This window comes from Oryza sativa, chromosome 5, assembly GCF_034140825.1.
Source record: "Oryza sativa Japonica Group chromosome 5, ASM3414082v1".
In the NCBI taxonomy this organism is placed as follows: domain Eukaryota; kingdom Viridiplantae; phylum Streptophyta; class Magnoliopsida; order Poales; family Poaceae; genus Oryza; species Oryza sativa.
In genome coordinates this window covers 4,990,088-5,013,468 of record NC_089039.1, presented here as the reverse complement: position 1 = coordinate 5,013,468, position 23,381 = coordinate 4,990,088, and the positions used below count along the sequence as shown (strand labels likewise).

At 41.6% G+C, this 23,381-nt stretch overlaps 3 protein-coding genes across 5 annotated transcripts; 2 read left to right on the top strand and 1 right to left on the bottom strand.

Moving 5' to 3' along the window:
* Nucleotides 1–7,475: 7,475 nt before the first annotated feature.
* LOC4337997 (uncharacterized) lies at nt 7,476–10,933 on the top strand. Its single transcript, XM_015782159.3, has 3 exons — nt 7,476–7,728; nt 9,448–9,788; nt 9,869–10,933. The coding sequence occupies exons 1-3, from the start codon at nt 7,671–7,673 to the stop codon at nt 10,577–10,579; spliced, it is 1,110 nt and encodes a 369-aa protein (XP_015637645.1). The 5' UTR covers nt 7,476–7,670; the 3' UTR covers nt 10,580–10,933.
* Nucleotides 10,934–12,689: 1,756 nt separating this feature from the next.
* On the top strand, nt 12,690–17,613 carry LOC4337996 (glutamine--tRNA ligase). The gene is made up of 22 exons (XM_015784471.3): nt 12,690–12,863; nt 12,941–12,988; nt 13,099–13,170; nt 13,263–13,362; nt 13,626–13,721; nt 13,838–13,899; nt 14,010–14,111; nt 14,202–14,294; nt 14,396–14,548; nt 14,641–14,696; nt 14,824–15,001; nt 15,122–15,319; nt 15,396–15,494; nt 15,605–15,736; nt 15,819–15,955; nt 16,068–16,167; nt 16,274–16,369; nt 16,529–16,629; nt 16,729–16,834; nt 16,927–17,016; nt 17,096–17,225; nt 17,325–17,613. The coding sequence occupies exons 1-22, from the start codon at nt 12,720–12,722 to the stop codon at nt 17,420–17,422; spliced, it is 2,391 nt and encodes a 796-aa protein (XP_015639957.1). The 5' UTR covers nt 12,690–12,719; the 3' UTR covers nt 17,423–17,613.
* A 306-nt stretch (nt 17,614–17,919) lies between these two features.
* LOC4337995 (uncharacterized) lies at nt 17,920–22,872 on the bottom strand. 3 transcript variants are annotated; one of them, NM_001420231.1, is made up of 12 exons: nt 22,565–22,872; nt 22,314–22,394; nt 21,535–21,619; nt 21,054–21,121; nt 20,711–20,812; nt 20,327–20,416; nt 20,010–20,084; nt 19,902–19,934; nt 19,349–19,423; nt 18,712–18,762; nt 18,385–18,469; nt 17,920–18,284 (listed from the first exon to the last, which is right to left on the bottom strand). In NM_001420231.1, exons 1-11 carry the CDS (start codon nt 22,682–22,684, stop codon nt 18,389–18,391), a joined length of 861 nt encoding a protein of 286 aa, NP_001407160.1. In that variant the 5' UTR covers nt 22,685–22,872; the 3' UTR covers nt 17,920–18,284; nt 18,385–18,388. The 3 variants fall into 3 exon arrangements, with proteins under 3 accessions (NP_001407160.1, XP_015639959.1, XP_015639960.1); XM_015784473.3 differs by having other exon boundaries at nt 17,936–18,318; nt 22,565–22,829; XM_015784474.3 differs by having other exon boundaries at nt 17,936–18,305; nt 22,565–22,829.
* Between the last annotated feature and the right edge of the window lie 509 nt (nt 22,873–23,381).

The window sequence follows — 23,381 nt, the reverse complement described above, 5'->3', positions numbered from 1 at the left end:
GTGTTTCCGCCTGCACGGCTGGCCTATTATGCCGCCGTTGTTGGATGTCTACATCTTCACCGTTGGCTCACCTTCGTTGCCGTCGACTGGTGTTTCCGCTTACACGGCTGGCCTATTCTGCCGCCGTTAGTGGGCATCTTCGCTTTCACCGTCGACCGCCTTCGTCGCCGCCGACTGGTGTCTTCATTGTTATTGATGGACGACTTTGTTCCCACATTGGCCACTTCTGCCATCACCAAGGGGAATATTACAAAGCTAAGTCATCATTTATTTTATTCTTTATATGATATTTTTCCTTTTCCTCTGCCTCACTACACCAATTGGTCTTCCATTGAGTAGTGAGTCGGGGGCTACAGATGTTATATCATATTTTTCATAATATTTATCTTGATTGCTTGCGACATAATCTGAGTACAAAAGTACCTATCGAGTTATGGAGTTCTATCTTCCTATGCTTTCCGTTTGGTTCGTTGGATGGACCGAGTAACGCAAGGTGCTAAGTATTATTCGGAATAAATCAAAAGCATAGAGATGAGATAAATTTATTTTCTGCTCTTAATAATTGCAAAAGTACCTGAGTAGTAAATTCTGATCCGTGAAACTGTGTTCCATTAATGACGAACTCATGTCACTCATATGCATGTTTGGGAAATGCCTAGGCCGACTCCCGATGCTTGGGGGCAATGACTAGTCGGACAGAGTGTTTAAACGTACAGAGTCATCTGCTCGGGGAAATCAAAATTGACAAGAGGAGAAATACATATTTATAAATATTTTAAAATACTTGATTTTTTCTCGAGTATTATATTTATATCAGATACTACTCATCCTATATGTTTGTTCTGCAGGATCCAGATCCAGATATGCATAAAAGGGATTCATGGCTTTAAGCTTATCTCTTATACTCCAGGAATGGATCAGTCAGAACATCACCGACCGGCTTGCCTTCGCCGCCGCCGACTGGTGTTTCCGCCTGCACGGCTGGCCTTTATGCCGCCGTTGTTGGGCGTCTACGTCTTCACCGACCGGCTTGCCTTCGCCGCCGCCGACTGGTGTTTCCGCCTGCACGGCTGGCCTATTATGCCGCCGTTGTTGGGCGTCTACGTCTTCACCGACCGGCTTGCCTTCGCCGCTGCCGACTGGTGTTTCCGCCTGCACGGCTGGCCTTTATGCCGCCGTTGTTGGGCGTCTACGTCGTCACCGACCGGCCGCCGCATCCGCCGCTGACTGGTGTCACCGCCTGCACGGCTGGCCTGTTATAACGCCAACTGATGCTATCTTCTTCACGGCTAGCTACATCGCTGTCACTACTAATAGGCATCAGTATCTTCAACACAAGCTGCCTACGTTTGCCATGGCTGCCGACTGGTGTTTCCGCCTGCACGCTGGCCTATTATGCCACTGTTGATGGGCGTCTACGTCTTCACCGACCGGCTTGCCTTCGCCGCCGCCGACTGGTGTCTCCGTCTGCACGGCTGGCCTATTATGCCGTCGTTGTTGGGCGTCTACGACTCCACCACCGGCCTGCCTCCATCGTCGCCGACTGGTGTTTCCGCCTGCACGCTGGCCTATTATGCCACCGTTGATGGGCGTCTGCGTCTTCACCGACCGGCTTGCCTTCGCCGCCACCGACTGGTGTCTCCGTCTGCACGGCTGGCCTATTATGCTGTCGTTGTTGGGCGTCTACGACTCCACCACCGGCCTGCCTCCATCGCCGCCGACTGGTGTTTCCGTCTGCACGGCTGGCCTATTATGCCGTCGTTGTTGGGCGTCTACGACTCCACCACCGGCCTGCCTCCATCGTCGCCGACTGGTGTTTCCGCCTGCACGCTGGCCTATTATGCCACCGTTGATGGGCGTCTGCGTCTTCACCGACCGGCTTGCCTTCGCCGCCGCCGACTGGTGTCTCCGTCTGCACGGCTGGCCTATTATGCTGTCGTTGTTGGGCGTCTACGACTCCACCACCGGCCTGCCTCCATCGCCGCCGACTGGTGTTTCCGTCTGCACGGCTGGCCTATTATGCCGCCGTTGTTGGGCGTCTACGTCTTCATCGACCGGCCGCCTCGTCCGCCGCCGACTGGTGTCACCGCCTACACGGCTGGCCTATTATGCCGCCGTTGTTGGGCATCTACATCTTCATCGCCGGTCGTCTCGTCTGCTGCTGACTAGTGCCCTTACCTCTACGTCTGGTTATACAGCTACCACTACTGATGGACATCATCGTCTTCCGTCGCCGACTGGTTATGCCGCCGCCGACTGGTGCTTTTATCTTCACAACTGCGCGTCTTCACCACCGGATTTCTACTTGGACATCTTCAACACATATCTTCAATCAGGCAATGACTATTCGACGACAAGAAGCTACAGTTCTCGACTCTATGTTCAGTTGTTTCCCAACTAATCAAAGAGTCGGGGGCTACACAAATACAAGGCTCAAAATTTGACAAATTTTATGTCAAGCTGAAGAAATCAATTCATCAACCAACGAGTCAACTCCAGGAGTCATTATCTTCATCTTTGCTTCAGAACAGACATTCTACTTCAACAACATCAAATATTTTGATTTAGACGAGTTGGACAACAGCATCAACTCTCCTCCAAGTGAAGCATCTACAACAGCTATAACATTAATTTGATGGATTATTGTCACTGACATCATCACCAGCACCTTTGCTTCATCGGCCCTGACATCTCCGCTGTTGCTAATGGATGATTATGTCTTCACCGACTTATTATTTCACCTTCACGGTTGACCTACTATGCAAATGCTGATGAGCGTCTTTGTCATTATCATTGGTTGCTACACTGCTATTGGCTGGATCACCGACATCGTCATCTTCATCATATCGGTTGCGTTTGTCGTCGTCAAGTATTTTCTTCATCTTCATGATTGGTGGATTTCGTCATCGCCTTTGATTTGCCTCGTCTGTCACCGACTGATTATTTCGCTGCCATAGCTACACAACTTTATCGCTGAGCGCCTTCATATTCATTGCTGGCTGATCTGACTGCTGCCGACTGGTTTCTTCGCCTCCACGGCTGTGCAACTTCATCACTTTTGATTGGTATCACTATCTTCACTACCACCAATATTTTTGCCACCTCTGCTGGGCAATATTATCTCTGTATTGGTCGTCTTGTCTCTATGCCAATTGCGTCAGCTACCATCAATGAACAATTGTGACTACGTGCTCAGGGGCTTACTAGCTCAAACACAAGTATCATACCTTCAATTTGGACTTGCTCTGGATACATGCAATATGGATTCATGATCATGGGTCTATTTTCTATGTTTAAAGACTGGACTATTTATTATTCCCCGTAAGGGTTATCAACCGAATACTTGCGCCAGTCGGGATTCAATTTTTATATCTATTTTGGAGTATTCCATAAGGGATAATCACTCAGATCACATGGTCTATATCACCCGGGAGCATGTTACATGCGTCATCCTTTAAAGGGTATCGAAGGCATATTTTTTGGCCTAGGCCTAATATGTCTGCAGCCCATATTTTCAGGTGTGGCCTGTCACGTTCTTTTAGGGACTTAGGCACTTTTTGCTTAGGCCAAAGTGCGCGTGATCAAGTGCCCAATACCTTAAAATCCTTTTATACCGCAGTTACTCAACTTTTTAGGAGTTGGTACAATGCATCTTAAAAGGTGTCAAACAGTAAAGCTTTATATAGCTGCCCCGCTGACTTTTTAATATAGTCATGGTGCTGTTTGGGTTTTTAAGCAATTGATTGGATACAATATCGTTGCTTTTTGCCACGTAAGTGTGCATTTTTATTGACCAATATTATGGCTTAGCCTGATTATATATTGTGGTCATTTTTCAGGCGGTTGGTAAATCCTTTATGAGTTTATTTACTCGGATTTTATACCACATATGCCATATATTTCCAGGTGTGGTGGAACCATGTGTCTTCTAGGGACTTAAGCACATCTGTTAAAGCAGTGTGCGCATGGCGTATGCCCAATACTTTGGAAATTTCTTTATTCACAACATACAAGCTTTTTTATAGCTGTTTTGCTATGTGAATTTTCAATAATGTAGCCAACTTTAGGTTACACTCATCATATTTTACAAAGCAGTCGGTATATCACTCGGATCATGTTATTCAGGGATTTACACCGCATATGCTACATATTAATATCAAGTCGCTTGGTTAACTATAATTATTGAAGCCACTCGGTTGGTTGGATTATTTATTCCTTGACTATATGCTTGGTTTGTTCACTTAACCGCATAGTCGAGGGCTACACCTATTAGGTGCATCTAGTCGATGCACCTGACTTTATTTTTCAGCCCTCCACAGTCTTCAGATTTGGTAAAAGTACTCGGGAGACCATGGCAAAGATGATTGAAGTACTCGGCTTTGGAGTAATCTGGTTTGAGAGAAGATTATCTTTTCGACTGTGAAGGTCTCAGGGGCTACTGTGGAGATTATGGGTACCCCATACCCACACGGCATGGTTATCCGACTAGTTATAGGGGATAACTTATATATATGGAATATGTAACAGATCATGACTTGGGTATTACGTTTCCTTATATATTACGGAACAGCCTAAAGTCCTGGTTTGATAATATTGTAAAGTAGATTTAGGAAACCGATACCGTATTGGTTAAGGTTTCTATCTTGTAATCCTGCCCCCCACCCTATATAAGGTGGGCAGGAGGCCCTCTAGGGGGCATGAGACAACCTGATCGTCAGATCAATACACCCTCGGCGGATTCAAATCCCCAAACAGGAGTAGGGTATTACCTCTCATTGAGAGGGCCTGAACCTGTCTAAATCCTTTGTCTCCACATCCATCCACTTTTAGGTCTCGTGCGCTACCCCGTTTTATTATTGCCGAATTCATGTTTCGACAAGAACATAGGTTTGAACTTTACAAGTGTTCATGTGCCTAGATGAAACCAAGTTCAAGTACGTATCATGTATTTTACTTTGATTGTAAAAAAAAATTACAATTAACACAGTGGTGTGATTGGATCCTAAATTAAATAAGGGTTAATTTGATATGTGCCATTGTAAATATGTCAATTCAGATAAATGCTATTACCATTCATCTATCCGTATCACGTCATTCGAATTCGCACAAAATTATAACCGTACCATCACCGTCACGTTTTCCATCATCATCATAGACCAAAATATCCCTTGACGTGGGACCCACATATCAGTTCCATCTTTCCACCATTCTTCCATCTTTTTTCCTCATCTTCTTTTTTCCTTTTTCTCTCGATCTTTGTCTCGCTCATCTCTCCTCCTCCGTTGCTCACACGTGGCATGGCACCACCGTGCCTCCCAGTCAGCACTGGTGATACCGCTGCTCCACCTCACGTCGGCCGCTGCTACCTTTCTCCACGCCTCATCTACTGTCTCAGTGTCCACTTCGATCGTCTCCATGCCTCTGCACTCTCCTTTGCACCGTGCACCGCTCACCGCTGACTTCGTGGCCTCGAAACCTCCTTGCATCGGCGCTCTGCTCATCCCCAGGCTGTGCCGTGCCAGGTCCACCACTGCTTTTGGATCTGCCAGACCATGTCGGATGCCATCACTTCACGGCCGATGCTGCCATTTGCTCCACCACCGTCGACGCTACCTCTTGCTCGAGCTCCACCCCATCGCCACTGCTTGCTGCCGTTGTTTGAGGATGACGGTGGTGATGGAAAACGTGACGGCGATTGCATGGATCATATTTTAGAAAGTTTCAGTGGCATACAACCGATATCACAAATAGTAATGATATTTTTCTAATATAAAATATTTTTAATGGCATGGATCAAATTAACCTATTAAATAAATAGCTTAAGATAAAGTATTTAAAGATCATGCCTTTGAAGCTTTTTAGTTGTTGTTACTAGACACATGCACCATGCAAAGCAGAGTCACAGAGAGATAAAAGAGAATGGGGAATGGGGATGGAAGTAGTACATCGATACCTCGCTGGTGAGTCTTCGGAAGGAGTGGTGGCGTCCACACTCTGACATCTGACTTGATGAATTTTAGTACTAATAATAACTAGATGAAACTCCACACGTTGCTAAGAGATTTTTTTTATGATAATAGTAAAAATATTTATAAGATAGCTAGACATAATAATTTTATATAATTTTCATCTTTGATCGATTACTAAATAAAAAGATGTAAACAAGATGGTGTGGTTTATAATAATCTAAGTTAATATATAGGTTAATCACTCAAAAGAAAAATTAAGATAATGTGGCTCAATGAGAGAAGAAAAATAAATAAGATAATATAGATTAATCATCTAAAAAGAAAACTTAGGTGATATGACTTCGTGAGAGAAGAGAAAGAAAAAAGATAATTTGGATATAAACCAATAATCCAAGGGTTAGAAAAAAATAAGGTGATGTCTTACTGAGAAGAGAGAGAAGTGGCATTAACTGTATTTAGTGGGAATGAACCTATAACTATTGATTTTTTTTATTTCCAATTGCTAAGCAATGGTAAATCACAACCGGAAAGGAAAGCACCCAAAACCTATAATTACCCTTTCCAAATTTGAGCAACTTTGCTACTATAAAACTGCAAAGCTGTAGCCATCAGAATGGACCTACACGTCAATCAATTAAATGTTTATTTATTTTATTTTGGTATCTAAATCAGGTTAGTACTGAAAGATCAGCAAAAATCAGCTAGCGTATGACCGTATGAGTTGAAATACGAGAGAGAAAAAAATATAATTTACAAACAAAATAATGACTACTTGAAAAAAAATCTTAAATACTGAAACTAAATATTGATCAAATTTTGAAATAAATATTTTACACAAGCATTTACAAGCTTGAACCATAGAACTAAAAGTTCAGGAAATAGCCAGATATGTACTCATTTCATCCTAAATATAGCAATCTTGTAATAGATATGACACATCCTAGTCTTACGAATTTTTGGAAGAAACACGGTACAAATACAAACGCTCACAACGATTACGATTTTTAAATAAGTGTAGGATTCCTGTCCGGATTCCAGTCCTAATTAAGTACTCCCTCCATCCTCTAATATAAGGGATTTTTGACATTTTGCTTGTACTGTTTGACCATTCGTCTTATTCAAAAAAATTTGAAATTATTATTTATTTTATTTGTGACTTACTTTATAACCCAAAGTACTTTAAGCACAACTTTCTGTTTTTTATATTTGCACAAATTTTGAATAAGACGAGTGGTCAAACAGTGCAAGCAAAATGTCAAAATCCCTTAAAGCTACTATAGTAGAAGATTTTTAAAGTACCTCTGTAATTTGAATTTGAATTTTAAAGTTACTATATTGCCAGTTGATGTAACAGCTTGCTCGATTTTCAGTCATATCGAATCCCCAAAAATTTTAAAATTAAACTACACGAAATTAGGTTAGGTTTGGTTATAGTTCGGTCAAATCGGTGAGCCGAACACACCCGAAAATCACTGTTAGGTTCAGGTTCGGTCCAGTTCGGTATGTGGGCCCCACCGGTCAGCCTCAGACAAGAAACTCCCCAACCCCATCCCGTCCTCCATCACTTCGCCTTCGCCTTCGCCGCCGTCTCCCCTCCTCGCCGCGGCCGCCACCCCGCCCTCGCGCCTCGCGAACCCTAGCAGCCACGCCAATCGCCGCGCGCGCGCGTGGGAGGGCGGCGCCGCACCCGGGAGACGGACGATGTCCGGCGGCCAAGACGAGGGCTCGGGTGATTTGGGTTCGCCGAAGCTAGCGCAAGGTATCGTGGGGGATTCAACTGCAATTCCTTCTTGTTTTTTTTTCTTTTGGAATGATAGGGAGAAGGGCTTGGTTGAATCGCGTGACCTAGTTTAGTTTGTTCAGTGATTGCTCTTAGGTGATCCATATGCAGCATTAGGCTAGGAATTTATTTCATTATTATCGCGAATTCGTTATGGCCTGCGGTGATATGACTTAGGGATTCGATGGATAAATCTAGGAGCAAAATCGAGTAGTGAGTAGTTCGATTGAAAGCCGCAGAGTGCTTATTCCAAACAATGTATGCGCGTATTTTGTGTGAGGAAAAATTCGACGCGTTCTTAACAGAGGAATCGTCTCTCTGGAGACATCTGATAGAAACCATTGGAATATGTTATTTTTTGGGTAGAGCTGTTATTCACTGTTCAATGTTAAATGGTCAATTTGTTTGTTGTTCAACACCACTAGAGCTGGCAGATGAGTGTCGCACATGTAAGAAGCAAGTTGATGCATGGAAAAGAATCAACATGCCAAACAGTAGTTGGAAATGTATGTCCTGATAACACTGCTGCTGAAGCCTTGATAAGTTAATTGGTCAACAAGGATTTCAGATGCCTGAACGGATGGAATACCGAATTCGCTAGTGTGAAAATGAGAGCACATTCATGATCACAAGGTGATGACACCAGATTGATTTTACTTCTAGGGTGGCAGTATTTAGCCGATTAAAGGTATGCGGATTGGCATAGTACACGGCCATCATGTAGTTGTTCAGAATGGTGAATATCATTCAAAGAAGTATGAAGGTGGGAGTCATCCTGGTGTGCTCCTCTAATAACTGTGCAATTACCTACTGCCTTGTATATATATTTACATGAAAATTGAATGAGACTTTGAACTTCAGGATTTCTCTAGTCCATACCCAATGACCCTCCATTTCGTGCGGGGCTAAACTGATGATTGTAACTCATGTTCTTTAATTACACTGGATAATAGTTGCGTAAACAATGTCTTGTATGATGTCTGAAGTTGATTATAGTATTTTTTAGATCAGGTAGTGGTGGACTGCCAATAGGTAGCTAGTTTACTAATAGCTCTGTGACATTGGTTTGGGGAGACCAAAGGTGGTTGAAACACTCCCTATATTAATTAGAGTGGTTACAGATCAAGCAGTGATGCATTACCAATAGGTCTTATAATTCGATGACTCTGCTTCACGGATTTGGAGAGAAAATTGATGTTGCATTTGCATTGTAATGCTTTACAATGCAGAGTGCAAATGTTAATTAATGCATACACCACTTGCTGCCACAACTATTACTTGTATTGTGTTCATACTTTTATTTATCGTTGATAGTTTCTACTGTTTCCGCAGAATCTTAAGTACTCCCTCCACTCCAGTAACAAAAACATGTCATTTTGGACGCCAACATAGTATTTGAAAAGCAGCATTGATCACTAATTTCTATTACGATGCATTTTTGAAATCTGACAATATTATTATATTACTAAAGTTCTTTCTTCAGTGAATCTACCCCTATGATTTTCATGCATCCTATGCAAATATTAAAAAATATGTACATATTTAAATTTTGAAAGTTTGACTTAGGATATATTTGAAAATCAAAAAGAGTGGGGTTTTTGTGACTGGAGGGAGTATGATTTACCTACTATCAATGAGGTTACTGCAATTTTACACCATAATATTCTTAACTCCTGTCACTCAATCTACTTCTTGTAGACCATCACATCATGGACTTGGGTGACAACTCTAAGATCAAAAGGGCAAGAGCCACGAATTGGCCTACAGTCATGTCAAAGTTTGTGCTTGATTGGTACCTTCAGAAGAAGAAGGAGATGCCACCCAAGACCAAGTTCAAGAAGATGCACCACCATTATTGCACGACCGTACTAAATGCTAGATTTGAGACAACTTTCACTGTTGATCAGGTCCACCGCCACTTTAGGCGCTTCAAGGAGGTTTGGAATATTGTGGCCCGTTATATGAATATGAGTGGGAGTAGGTTTGACAAGAAACACAAAATGCTAATACTACCTCCTTCAACTTTGGCTAGTCTACCTGTAAGTATTTTTATCGTTGGAGATGATTGCAGTTTCACTATTCTCCAAGTGCACTAATGATTCTTTTCCTCCTTGTACAGATAGCAGAGCGTGCAATTCTTGTTAAACCAATTCCATTCTTCGATCATATACAAGCTCTCTTTGGTGAGTGGTCAGTGGATGCTGCCCCTGTGACAGACCCAATTGAAGCTGCTGACATTAACGATGATGACATGGAAATCCTCGATCCGTTGAACATGATGGCAAATTGTGCAGATGCAAGGGACCCTGATGGGGCAGACTTGGACAAGTTTGTTTTGGAGGATGAAGATGACTGTCATGAGGTGGCAGCAAGTAGTGATGCAGTGCCTTGTGAAGTGATGTCTGACACTAGTGCACCATCTGCCCAGCCATCTGGATCCTTTGCTGAGAGCACAATGGCTGCTCTCAAGCCTGGATTGAAGAAGTGCAAAGTAGTCAGCAGAACAAAAACAACCCCAAACCCAAAACCGCAGGCACCCGTGCCACATGATGGCAGGAAGGCGGATATGGTAAAGAGTACCTTAGCTGGGATCCATGACACCCCTGCAAAACCAATACGAGCAGCACCGACATCATCGGACCCAAATGCTCCTCTATGGAACATGCTGAAAGAAATCCCACTGACACCTGCTGATAGACTCTCAGTTGGAATTTGCCTTTGTAAACCAGAGTTTGAAGTGCATCGAAGCTTTTTCATGAACATGGGTAGGGAGTACCTTGAAGCTTGGGCCCATAAGTTCTTATCTGGAGGTGAGCCTGGATCCTTATAGTCTGATAGCGCAGAAATCTGGCTAATGGTTCTTACTTTTACCCCATCAATAGCAACCCATAGTCTCTGCTGATGGATTACTGTTTATAGAGCCTTGGTTCAGCTGCTCAAATATAATTGGTAAATATAGTAGGCAATGTGAAACTCATCTTATCTTGACCCATAGCTGACAGTTCAGTAATGTCGTCTTGTAATTTGTGGACAAAGGTATTAACATCGTAAGTTGGTAAGCTGTCCAGAGCTTACACTGCAAGTCTACATCTGATGTCCCATGATGCTGAAAATGATTGGATGTTATGTGTGCCATGTCTTTGTTCAGATTCGAGATACCTATACCTTCTTTTTTTTTCCTTCATCTGAATGTGTCCTTTTGTTTAACTTTCGTGTGTCAATCTAACTGTATGCTGTCCTTCCTTGAGCAAGACAGCTCTAACCTATGCTGATTGCCGCTATATACTTGCAGTATTGCTTTATGAATTAACTGTGCAAGTGGGTCGACCTGTCAACCTACTTATCTCTACTATAAAAACGAAGTCATCCTCTTTGCACCCTCCCCCACTGTGTCACTCCGCTTACGTAATCACCGGGTCCAATGTTCCTCAACCACCATCCTAGTCTAACCCTGATGATACGGTCCAGTTATAATGTACGAGTATGTTACCAGTAGACCAAATAAATGGGTAACTTAAGGATAAACCAATTTAATTAGCTTATAAGTAGATTCACGTGCCGATCCACTTATATCCTCTTAAATATAAAATAGTGCACCGAAAACCTTTTGCCGACAAATATCTTGTCAAAAGATTCCTCGCTTTTGTTGATAGATTTGTCGGCAATCTAGCGTCGCAGTGCAGTGACCATCCCTTTCTATGCATAGTCAAATGATGTTTTATACAGTACTCCCTTCGTTCCAAAATATGCGCATTTTAGAATAGTACCAAGTCAAATATCTTTTAATTTTGAACATTAGTAACAAAAAAAAATTTAAAACATCAATCATGTAAAATTTATGTTAATAGATTTATCATTCAACAAACTATCATAATATGCAACTCCTTTTTATTTAAAATGTTTTACTATTTTAGATACTGTTGGTCAAATTAGCATCTCGGAAACTGTGTCGAAGTCTATAAATGTTTATAGTTTGAGACGGAGGGAATATTTAGGTACCTTTCTTTATACATGTACGAAACATACATATACCATAAGATAATAAATTAGATAAACGGAACATAAATAAGGCTGCATTCGTTTCAGGCTGTTCCCAACCTCTCTCCCTTGTTTTCCGTGCGCACGCTTTTCAAACTCATAAACGGTAAGTTTTTTGCAAAAACTTCCTATACAAAAGTTGCTTTAAAAAATAAAAATCCATTTTTGAAAAAAATTAGCTAATACTCCCTCCGTATTTTAATGTATGACGTCGTTGAATTTTTTTACTAACATTTGACCATTTGTTTTATTCAAAGTTTTTGTATAAATACGAAAATATTATTTCATGCTTAAATAACATTTGATGATGAATTAAGTCACAATAAAATAAATGATAGTTATATAAATTTTTTGAATAAGATGAATGGTCAAATGTTAGACAAAAAGTCAACGGCATCATACATTAAAATATGGAGGTAGTACTTAATTAATCACGCGCTAATAGACCGCTCTGTTTTCCGTGCAGAGGAGATGGTTCCCAACCCTAGCTAACGAACACAGCTAAGTTGAGAACAAAACGAACACCAGTCATTATCGTAGCGGGCGCGGGATTACCCTGATGGGCCTAAACTCGAAAATTAATGGGCCTAACTTGCTTCTCCTAATGGGCCAAGTGGCCCAATCTCCCCACGATACATGGAAAGGTAGTACTAGCGACCAATGTGCGCCCAAGATTGATCTGCCACCGTCCGTGAACCAATCTGACGGCCAAAACTGCGAACCGGATTATATCCAGTTCTTTTTCCACTGGACGGAGTGCGTTTCGTATCCCCTTTTCTCCAGTGACCTGCGGTAGTAGTACTCACTACTACACACGGCTAGGGTTTGAGCGCTCTGTGACACTGACAGTGGGCCCCACCCCCGCCTCCTCTTCTCTCACGCCGCCTCCGCTTCGTCTCCTCGCCGGAGTTGAGCCGCGGGATCCGTCGGAGATGGCGACCGGAGAAGCGGCGGCGGCGGCGGCGTCGCCGCCGGAGCTGGCGTCGTTCCTGGCGATCGGGCTTGACCAGCGCACGGCGGAGAACGCCCTCGCCAACCGCAAGGTCACCGCCAACCTCACCGCCGTCATCGCCGAGGTAACCGCGCCGCCCTCCCGCTTCGGTCTCGCCGCCTTGCGTTTGGGGGACTAGCTAACCCATGCTTATGCCTGCAGGCTGGTGTTAGTGGGTGTGACAAATCTGTGGGGAATCTTCTCTACACTGTGAGCATCCGTCGCTGCTGAGTTATTATATGATAGTAGTATTGATCTAATTAAAATCTGTGAATTGGTGATAGTTAGTTTGTGTGTTAATTGGTTGCGCATTGGAGTAGGTCGCGACGAAGTATCCGGCGAATGCCCTGGTGCATCGTCCCGTTGTCATCCAATACATTGTGTCGTCAAAGGTGAGTTCTGTTGTGTGTGATTGTGTTGTAAACACTGCTGCTGTGTGGCTGAGTTCGTAAGTGTTGTGAACTTGACAAATTGTGGTTTCCAGATCAAGACCCCCGCGCAATTAGATGCTGCTCTGTCGTTTCTTTCTACTTTGGGTCCTGATCCATTGGACACAGCAAAGTTTGAAGAGACATGTGGAGTGGGTACGTTCTGTCTGGTTGAAATTACATTTATATTTATATGATTTCTCATCTTCTACAGTACTAAAGCTTGAAAGCTGTAGTGCCACAAGCTTTTGAAAAGTTGATGAATTCATACCTTGCAGGGCTAAAACAACTCTTATGTTGATAAGAGTCAACCACAATTTATTTTGCACATACTATAGTTGGCTGATAAATCAATAGTCCTTCAAATGCCCATTTTCAGCTCACTGTTGTTTAAGGGCCTGCGTTTTTTTCCCCTGCAGGGGTGGTTGTTTCAACTGAAGAGATTCAGTCAATGGTCACTGATATCCTGAAGGAAAACATGGAAGCCATAGTTGAACAGCGATATCATATAAATGGTTTGTTTTCTGCTTCATTTTCATTTTACTTTGTTATTGATGGTTTTGTTTTATCTTTCGATTTGTGATGTCGGGAAAGCTGGGCATCATTTGCTCCTGACTTTCTTGTTTTCCAGTTGGCAGCTTGTGCGGACAGGTTAGGAAGTGGCACCCCTGGGGCGATGCTAAGTTCATAAAGGTTTAATACATTTCATGGCTGAAATTATGGAGTTTTTTGTTTAATTGCTACTATTTATTACTAGTAACTTTGTGATATGGCTTGTACTAATTACTTCTGTTAATCTACAGGAGGAAATTGATAAAAGGCTTACAGAGATTCTTGGTCCAAAGACAGAAGCTGACAATGTAAAGCCTGTGAAAAAGAAGAAGGAGAAGCCCGCAAAAGTTGAGGTTTGTTACCTGAAATTCAATCAAGTTTTATGGCAGGACTGTTTAGTTATTAGCTCTGCCTCATCCAGTTTTGTTTCTGACAAAATATAGGAGAAAAAAACTGCGGTAGCTGCTCCTGCTCCACCATCTGAGGAAGAACTTAATCCCTACTCCATATTTCCTCAACCGGAGGAAAACTTAAAGGTAAGATGATTGTTATATAGGATATGCAATGATACTCCATATTCCTCAAAATAAAGAATTCTCTAATGGCCTTGAAGCTGAAAATTGTTCTTTACGAGTAGGTCCATACAGAAATTTTCTTCAGCGATGGAAATATATGGAGAGCACACAACAGAAAGGACATTTTAGAGAAACATCTTAAAGCAACTGGAGGAAAAGTGATGACCCGCTTTCCCCCAGAGCCTAATGGCTACCTTCATATTGGTCATGCTAAGGTTGTGACTATCCCTTTCACCTGTGATGTCAATTCTGCAAATGCTGGTTTCTCAAAATCTGAAATGATGCTTACAAGATTTTTGATGCACAGGCTATGTTTATTGATTTTGGACTGGCTAAAGAGCGCAACGGACATTGTTACCTTAGGTACGAAGGAATAGTTAGATGTTATGGTTCCAAAGGAGCCTTCAAGTCCATTGATTTGCCCTTTTCTTCCTTATATGGACATACTGCATTGCAAAACATGCTGACATGATTAATATCTGAACAACAGGTTTGATGATACAAACCCTGAGGCGGAGAAGAAAGAATATATAGATCACATTCAAGAAATTGTCCGATGGATGGGCTGGGAGCCTTATAAAGTTACCTATACAAGTGACTATTTCCAAGAATTATATGAACTTGCTGTTTGTTTGATAAAGAAGGGACTAGCTTATGTCGATCACCAGGTTTGTTTTCCTTGGATTGATAGTTGACTGCATTAATCATATAGCTTTTTAAATTGTTATCACTGAACGCCTCTTGAGAAAGCAACAGTATGTGTAAATTGACTATTGTATGCTTGCCAGACACCAGAAGAGATAAAGGAGTATAGAGAAAAGCAAATGAATAGTCCATGGAGGGATAGGCCTATAGAAGAGTCACTAAAACTGTTTGAAGATATGAGGCATGGGTTGGTTGCTGAGGGAAAGGCAACTCTTAGGATGAAACAAGACATGCAGAATGATAACAAGAACATGGCTGACTTAATAGCATATAGAATAAAGGTAAACAATTCGACATTATGGAGTTACTGTTTTCTGTGAAGTGTAGAATTTAATATATTTCTATATATCTACACAGTTTACACCTCATCCCCATGCTGGCGACAAGTGGTTTATCTATCCAAGCTATGACTATGCTCATTGTTTGGTTGACTCTCTTGAAAACATTACCCATTCGGTAATAGTTTCTCTCTAACTACTTTTGGTTGTGTGAGCCTTAACATGTTATCAGTTGAAATTATCAGTTGTACACACTAGAATTTGACATATGGCTGTTGCAATCACCAGTTGTGCACACTAGAATTTGACATACGTCGTCCTTCATACTACTGGCTGCTCGTATCCCTGGACCAGTACCAGCCATATGTTTGGGAATATTCAAGGTTAAACATATCAAACAATGTTATGTCCAAGCGAAAGGTATAGCGCTGATTCTTGTGGAGAATTATATCAATCTTATGATCCTTGATATATGGTTCTATAATATGGATTGGATTTGCAGCTAAATAAACTTGTGACAGAGAAGTGGGTAGATGGGTGGGATGATCCTCGCCTGTTGACACTTGCAGGACTACGGCGGAGAGGAGTATCATCAACAGCAATTAACTCCTTTATTCGTGGAATGGGCATAACAAGGAGGTAAGGAGAAATGTTTTACCCAAAGACATGCTTCCATCTTTCGATATCAGCAGAACTTTTTCTAGTTGTCAACATAATATACTGATACCATTATTTTATCCTTTCAATGCAGTGACAACAGTTTGATACGCTTAGAACGCCTTGAGTATCATATTAGAGAAGAGCTCAACAAAGTAGCTCCTCGTGCTATGGTTGTTTTGCATCCCCTAAAGGTTTAGCAATTGGCATTCTCTTTTTTTTTTTGGCAAAAGTTTTGTTATTTTTCTCTTTGTTAATTGACGCACTGATAGTATTTTCTTTTAATTTGGTAAATTTTAGGTTGTTATAAATAATTTAGACTATGGAACAATAATAGACCTTGATGCAAAAAAGTGGCCCGATGCTCCAGGAGATGATGCTTCGGCCTATTACAAGGTAATTCTTATGTCTGAATGACTTAATCATTTTGAGAATTAAAAATCTGGTTTAGTGGTTACAGAGTCCCTTTGGTTCTGCACTTCTGCTCAAAGATTAGACACATTGAGCAATATAAGTTCATCACTTCTCTGATTCTGGAACTGTGGTCATCCCTAGGTTCCATTCTCAAGAACTGTCTACATCGAGCAGTCTGATTTTCGTGTAAAGGATTCAAAAGATTATTATGGGCTTGCTCCTGGTAAAACAGTACTACTAAGGTACTAGTACATTATACATCTGTAGACTCTGTACTTAATTAGTTTGCTTACTTTGTATACTTTGTGGTCTCATCTATGTTTGCCGTCTGAAACTGATAGGTATGCATTCCCAATAAAATGTACGGAAGTTATCTATGGTGATAATTCAGATAATATCATTGAAATCCGAGCTGAGTATGACCCTTCGAAGGCTACAAAACCAAAGGTAACTAGGCAATTGAAATTCTTTTAGATCAGATGAGAATATTATTCTGCTATTTGAATTTATGAGATCATGATGTTGTGTACAATATGTAGGGTGTGTTGCACTGGGTTGCCGAACCTTCTCCAGGTGTTAACCCGCTCAAAGTGGAAATCAGATTGTTCGAGAAATTATTTCTTTCAGAGGTATAGCATTACACTCTCTTGCAAGTCCCTGTTGTACCGGAAATTATCCTTGCTGACATCACTTCTTGGTCTACATTAGAATCCTGTGGAGCTTGAGGATTGGCTGGGTGATCTCAACCCACGATCAAAGGAAGTGATAAAGGGTGCCTATGCCGTGCCTTCGCTTGCAACTGCAGCGCTGGGGGACAAATTTCAGTTTGAACGCCTCGGTAAACAATATTTGGATGGTGTCTTAAATCGGAAATAAAAAATAAAAAAAATGTTATGGTGTCTTTGTTGCTCACTGCCATAGTGTTATGCAATTACAGGTTACTTTGCTGTGGATTCCGACTCGACGGCTGAGGAACTTGTGTTCAACAGAACCGTTACTCTACGGGATTCCTATGGAAAAGCTGGACCCAAGTGATCGTTTTGTTTGTGGTTGAAAAGATTGGTGTAACAGCATCATTGCTGGTCTTTTGTATTGCACCAGCGGTAAAATACACCAGTGGGTATACCCCTCAAATTTTGTTTACAATCATCTGGAACCGCCTTTTGTATTAGCCAGTCAAACTCTGTTTACTTGACAGTTGCAATAGAAACCAAAATTCTGTGGCAGCTGTGCTCTCTATGTTGTCGCTATGCTGCAACCCAACAACTGGATGTTTAGTCTATCCAAAGGCTTTTTTCATAAACTTTGCCATCAATCTCCGATGGATTATTCTGCCGAGACATTGGTAAAATTAGGGGTAGATCGTGTTGCTTTTGACGAAATATTTATCCAACGTGGATGTTTTTTTAGTCGTCAAGTGTGCTGCTGCGTGAGCAGTTCACAACTTCACATACAAAATCGAAGACCAGTTTGGTTTCGTCACAACCAGTTTTGGGCTTATGTACATCACCAACCTGTCAACAGCGCATCATAGCCGACTTGAAAATCTACGTAAGCTTGTAGCATATATTACAAATAAAACATGAAATGGGTTTGAAAACATCACACGAACCACACGTGTTGTCCTTTTATTTACGGCAAAGTGTTGCCTGAAATTCTGAAACCACAAGCGGTGCCAGCATAGCACGGTAAAAAAACCCTAACCACTAAGTATTGCACAAGCTTTAAAATGTAGCAGCACCTTCTGCAAGCAGAAAACTTGAAAAGGCTGGAACTTTTTACATGTTAAACTAGTAAGAAATTATCCTTTACAGCATTTCAATGGAGGGCGTGGTCTGGAAAGATGAGATGCCCTCGGATACCGCCCTGACAAAAATTACTTTGGCAGACGTTGGACCTATAAAATTGTTGGTCATTCCTTCAGAACATGACTGTAACTCTGTAAGTAATAAGCTCAGCTGCTCAGGCAACAACATGCAAAGGGTCAGTCCTCGAACCTGTTTATCTTGAATCAGAGTTGTTCTTAAGTGCATTGAACGTTTCCTTGTCAAAATTCCCTGTTTCTATGGCCAGTTGCAACCCCTGAAAAGCAGTGGCACAAGGCCATTATCAGCACCAGCGCCAAAAATATTTAAATCCAGACTTAGTTGGTAGGTTCAATTAAGGTAATGAAATCAGAACACTTCTCCGAGATATTGGCAACAGGAATTTTTCATAAATCTCACAAATATTTTAAGTGCAATTGCCTTGAGCATTTTTTGGGTAGGAAAATCAGGATTGAGAATCAACTTGTGGTGCCACCATCTCTCAATGTTACTACTAACCTGTATGAGATTTTGGCTTCCAAAACGCTTCCCAGCCATTTTTGAGCCTTCCTGTACAAATTGAACAAAGAAGTTCAGAGAAGTGGATAAAAACTGAACATAGCATACACCATACCAAATATAAAGAACATAAAGTTTGTTTGCTTTATAGACATCTCAAACTTAGCAAAATATTTGCAAGTCAAAAATATGGGCATTGCCAAAATTTTGGTAAAGTTGAGTGTTTAGTTTGTTGGCAAAATTTTGGCAGAGCTGCTTTGGTTGTTTAGTTTGAGACCAACAAGAGACTAAACAATGTAACCAAATTTTTTAGCTTTGGCAATGAACCACACAATGGCTAAATGCATTGGTCTTGCCAAAATTTTAGTCAGGCTTATTTGGGCATCAATCCAAACATGCCCATACATGCTACTTAACTGCAATTTACAACACCATAGAAATACTCTGCAATACTAACATTCAATAAATATCCTTAGAAAATCAAATTTAAACAAAAGTGGCAACTGAATGCATGACTTGTCATCAAAGGGATGTCATATAAGCACAAGGCATACATATGAAAAGAACAGAATAGTTGATAAGTTACACATAATTAAGCCAGAACTGGGAATTGTATAATAAATGCTCAGGCTCATACCAGGCGTTCTGGCAGCTTTCCACCATTTTGCTCAATAAATTGGCAGAGGTACATCACACCAGCACATGAAAAGTTCTGTTGATAAAATATAATTAGTCATTATAACAAAAACCAAGGTTCAAGGAGCTTGCCATATAAACTGAATACATGTAAATTCAACCTTCAATAGGATGAAAAGAACACTAGGTTTGGTGTAACAGATGTCTTTCTTATCAAAGTATAGTTGGAACAAAAGAGATAAGGGCTGCCGTCTCAGTCCAATCACCAAACAAATTCAATAAAGTGCAGCATGCACTAAAAAAATCTGAAGAGCTAATTCCATTACTTCCCCAGCAAATTTCAAGCCAGCCAATCTCCACTTTTCACTAAGGTTGGGACATGAGGCTAACACACATCGAGTCAGGAGTATTTCCAACTCAGAATATCATTGCCCAGGCTAAAACCGGTACCCTTAGAATGCACTACCGCATTGTTCTATGCAAAAAGAAAATAGTGAAACTAAAAGGACAGAAATAACACACAAACATTTCTAAGTGAATGCCAAGTGGCCAACCTGTTTGGCTTCCATCGAATCCATTTTTTCATCCTGCAGAAGCAAAAGGGGATTGAAACAACCTGAACAAGGCAATTATAAAGAATGGCTGGGAAGAAATACACTAACCAGACCCCAAACCAATTGTTTGATGTTCTTAATTTCTGAACCAATATTCTCAAGCTTCAGTCGTGCATCAGTAACCTGGATAAAAAAGTAGATATTTGAAAAGTGAAAATGATACAACAAGAATGTACTTAGCTGTAAGTTCTCACAGTTCACTTCCCTAAAAAGAAATAAAAAGTGCATCTTAAAATATAATTGGGCTAATAATTGCATATAGGCATATGCTACTAGACATTTCTTAATTATTCAACCCATGCGCGTGAAAATGAAGACATGTTAATGCCAAACATGGATTGATATGAATGTTAAGGAGAAAGTACATCATCTCTTATTTGTCCAGAAAGCGCCTTTTGCTGATCCAATTTATCATCCAACCTTTCAATACGCTGAGTCAAATGCCTTTTAGCAGCCTGCATGACAATCAAGAAAATTGTTTCACAATTGAGGATCTCAGAAATTGTACAACAAACTACCAAACATCTCAACAGTGACATACAACCGAATTCTGTGATGTTCTATATGATGAAAATGTATACAGGGATTGTTTTTAAGATGAAAATGTGGACGTTAGATGCAGATGAATTAGGATGCATTAAACTCGTCCTGGCATAGATTATTAGTATACACTCCATACTCTCACAGACAAGTGAAAAAGCAATGCTTCGTGATGAACTAGGAAAGAAACTTGTAACAGTAAGACTTACAGCAAGAGAGGTTTGCACTTGCTCCAGATGCTTAGTCATACTGGAAACAGCATTTGCCATGTTACGCTTAGTCACATACATTAGGTCCGCAAAGGAGATGCCCTGGATAACAAATACAATCAAAACATATTAATGAATTGTTCTTCCAAAGAGTTTCTACTGCCGATGTAAGACATAAAAAACAATTCAACAGAACAAGACCAGCTGAAGAAATAGCAGTTAACTAGGTTTGGTTTCTGATAAAAAAAATAGCAGCCAAAATTAAAGCTGATCTTACAATTTGGCAGTTACTCTATTACAATCACAACACAAACATAAAGGCTATGATAGAAGTACAGCATACCTTCCACCACATGTAACCATAACCGAGTGCTCCAACAGTTGCTGCAGGTACTATCAAACCTGACACCCCTGCAAAAAAGAAGATCAAGAACACTAACATCATGAATGTCTGATCAAAGAGGTCACTGGTTAATTAAGCCAATTTCTGAAATAAGCTACAACAGAAATATGTAGGCTGAATTAGTGAGTAATGATTATTGTTCAGTCCACTCATTCCCTAACTACGTGAATTCTTTCAAATTTAAAACAAGAGAAAATGAAGCCAAGCGATAAGTAATACTCATGTCAGAACACTACAAGAAAGAAAAGAAAAAAAGAGGGCAAATAAAATGGGTGGAGCTTGTGATTTACTACCTCCGTTTCAGGTTATAAGACTTTCTAGCATTGCCCACATTCATATAGATGTTAATGAATCAAGGCACACATATATGTCTAGACTGAGGAAGTAACAGTTATGTAGGTTGTGCAGAAGCTAGACTGACCTGTTTGACCAGAACCTCCATTAAGAACAGTTATAGATCCACGGGAAGAAGCAAGTTGTTTAACCTCCATAGCCAAGTTGCGCACCTAAATGGACCAAGGTGTAAGTCTAGCTTGACAAAATTAAACAAAGTATCAAATATGTGTATGAAGATAGGCAAACTGTTTTACTCATAAATGACAATGAAAAAAATATTATGGGAATATTGAAGTAGTATGTTTACTGTTGCATATACCACAGCTGTTTAAAACACACGCAGAATGCTTCTTATGAGCACACACTTGTGTTGTGGCTTGTAGTAATAATTAATATTACAACAGCTACTATACACTTCCAAAAATACTCAACAGCTCTTCATTGTGAACGTAGAAATGCCAAGGCCACAACCTAATGTATCACATGACAATATTAACTTATACATAATGGAAGAACAACTAATGCATTGTTGAAGCTAGCAATTCCCAGAAATAAGAAAAAATACAAGCAGAACTGACTCAATGCAATGTGAATCATTGCCACTATAAAACAATAATTCAGCAATCACTGCAGCTATAGATACATATACTGATAGGCACAGATAACATCCATTTTTAAATACAATAATCGCATTAAAATGCATCCCATGCTTCTCCTATTGACATGGGGCTCTGGTGGGGAAGCCAGAGCACCTAACTAATGGCAAAGAAAAATGGCGCAATAATCAATCGAACAGCTGAATCGGACACATCCCTGAGCATATACTAGCTGAAACATCTAGGGACAGGGAGATCACCGACGCACCTGTCTAGTGAGCGCGTCCGTCATGTCGGCGCCCCCGCCCCCTTCTCCGTCTTTCCCCTTCTCCCCCTTGTCCAGTATCTCCTGCAACGAGTGAGAGAGGTCCGCAAGGCACGGATCATCATCAGAACCAAACCAAATCAAAATCCAATCCGGTGGCGCGCCGCCACCTCTCCCAGGACCAGGATCACCGATTCAGGTGAGGAGGAAGAGCGGGGGATTCTTCCCCCCAAGGCGGTGGAGACGCGACGCACCTGGAGCTCGCCGAGGATCTCGGAGAGGCGGCCGTTGCGGAGGACGACGGAGCCGGCCATCCCGGCGCCGATGAGGACAACGACGCGGGTGAGGCCCATGCCGGCCTGCACCATCGCCATGGTCGCCGCCGCGCACGAGGAGGAGGAGGAGGTGGCGGCGGCGGCGGAGGAAACCGAAACCCTAGCCGCCCTGGGCTACGTCGTGGAGGCGGAGGCGGAGGCGGAGGCGTGGAGGAGGGGTCGAGCCGACCACTCTAGCTGATTTGGGGAAGGAGGGAGAGAGAGGGGGCGGAAATGGTTGAGTTGGGCCCACATGTCAGTGGCAGGAGGGGTGGTCGGATGGAGTCGCTGTGCCGGTCGCCGCAATCTGCGGAGGTAAAACGAACACGAATCCATTCCAAGCGGAGTAATGGGTTGGGTTGGTCGGTCTAGTTTAACAAGGCCTTTCATGGGCCGGGAATGGAGGGAGATCTCGGCCCACAACGTTACCCACTCCGATGGCAATAGAGGGGGGCACTGTCCCCAAAAAAAAGAATCATCGGTACCAAAATATACACTGATATCCACTTGAATGTGTTTGCATTCATAATCTCTCTATGTTTACAGTATATGCTTATTACTTTCGATTCCAGGAAACTCCCGCAAACAACCGTGAGAGTATGCTCCTTGGCAGAAGTCCAAGTACACATTGTCTAAGGACAAGTCTCGTTAACTCTTCAAATTTTCTACTGATACGCTTGTTTTCATAAATGTATTTACCCATGATTTTAAACCTAGCAAGTATATGTGAATTAATCCCGAACAAGTTATGCACAGG

Bases quoted from the DNA above. Each gene is read 5' to 3' on its own strand.
- LOC4337995 (NM_001420231.1), bottom strand. From the start codon at position 22,684: ATGGCGATGGTGCAGGCCGGCATGGGCCTCACCCGCGTCGTTGTCCTC. The intron at 20,417-20,710 runs GTAAGTCTTACT...ATTGTCATGCAG, and splicing joins AAGTGCAAACCTCTCTTGCT to GCTGCTAAAAGGCATTTGAC. The intron at 18,763-19,348 runs GTATGAGCCTGA...CAATTTGTACAG, and splicing joins GAAAGCTGCCAGAACGCCTG to GAAGGCTCAAAAATGGCTGG.
- LOC4337997 (XM_015782159.3), top strand. From the start codon at position 7,671: ATGTCCGGCGGCCAAGACGAGGGCTCGGGTGATTTGGGTTCGCCGAAG. The intron at 7,729-9,447 runs GTATCGTGGGGG...TACTTCTTGTAG, and splicing joins TTCGCCGAAGCTAGCGCAAG to ACCATCACATCATGGACTTG. The intron at 9,789-9,868 runs GTAAGTATTTTT...CTCCTTGTACAG, and splicing joins CAACTTTGGCTAGTCTACCT to ATAGCAGAGCGTGCAATTCT.
- LOC4337996 (XM_015784471.3), top strand. From the start codon at position 12,720: ATGGCGACCGGAGAAGCGGCGGCGGCGGCGGCGTCGCCGCCGGAGCTG. The intron at 15,495-15,604 runs GTAATAGTTTCT...TGCAATCACCAG, and splicing joins TTGAAAACATTACCCATTCG to TTGTGCACACTAGAATTTGA. The intron at 15,956-16,067 runs GTAAGGAGAAAT...CTTTCAATGCAG, and splicing joins GGAATGGGCATAACAAGGAG to TGACAACAGTTTGATACGCT.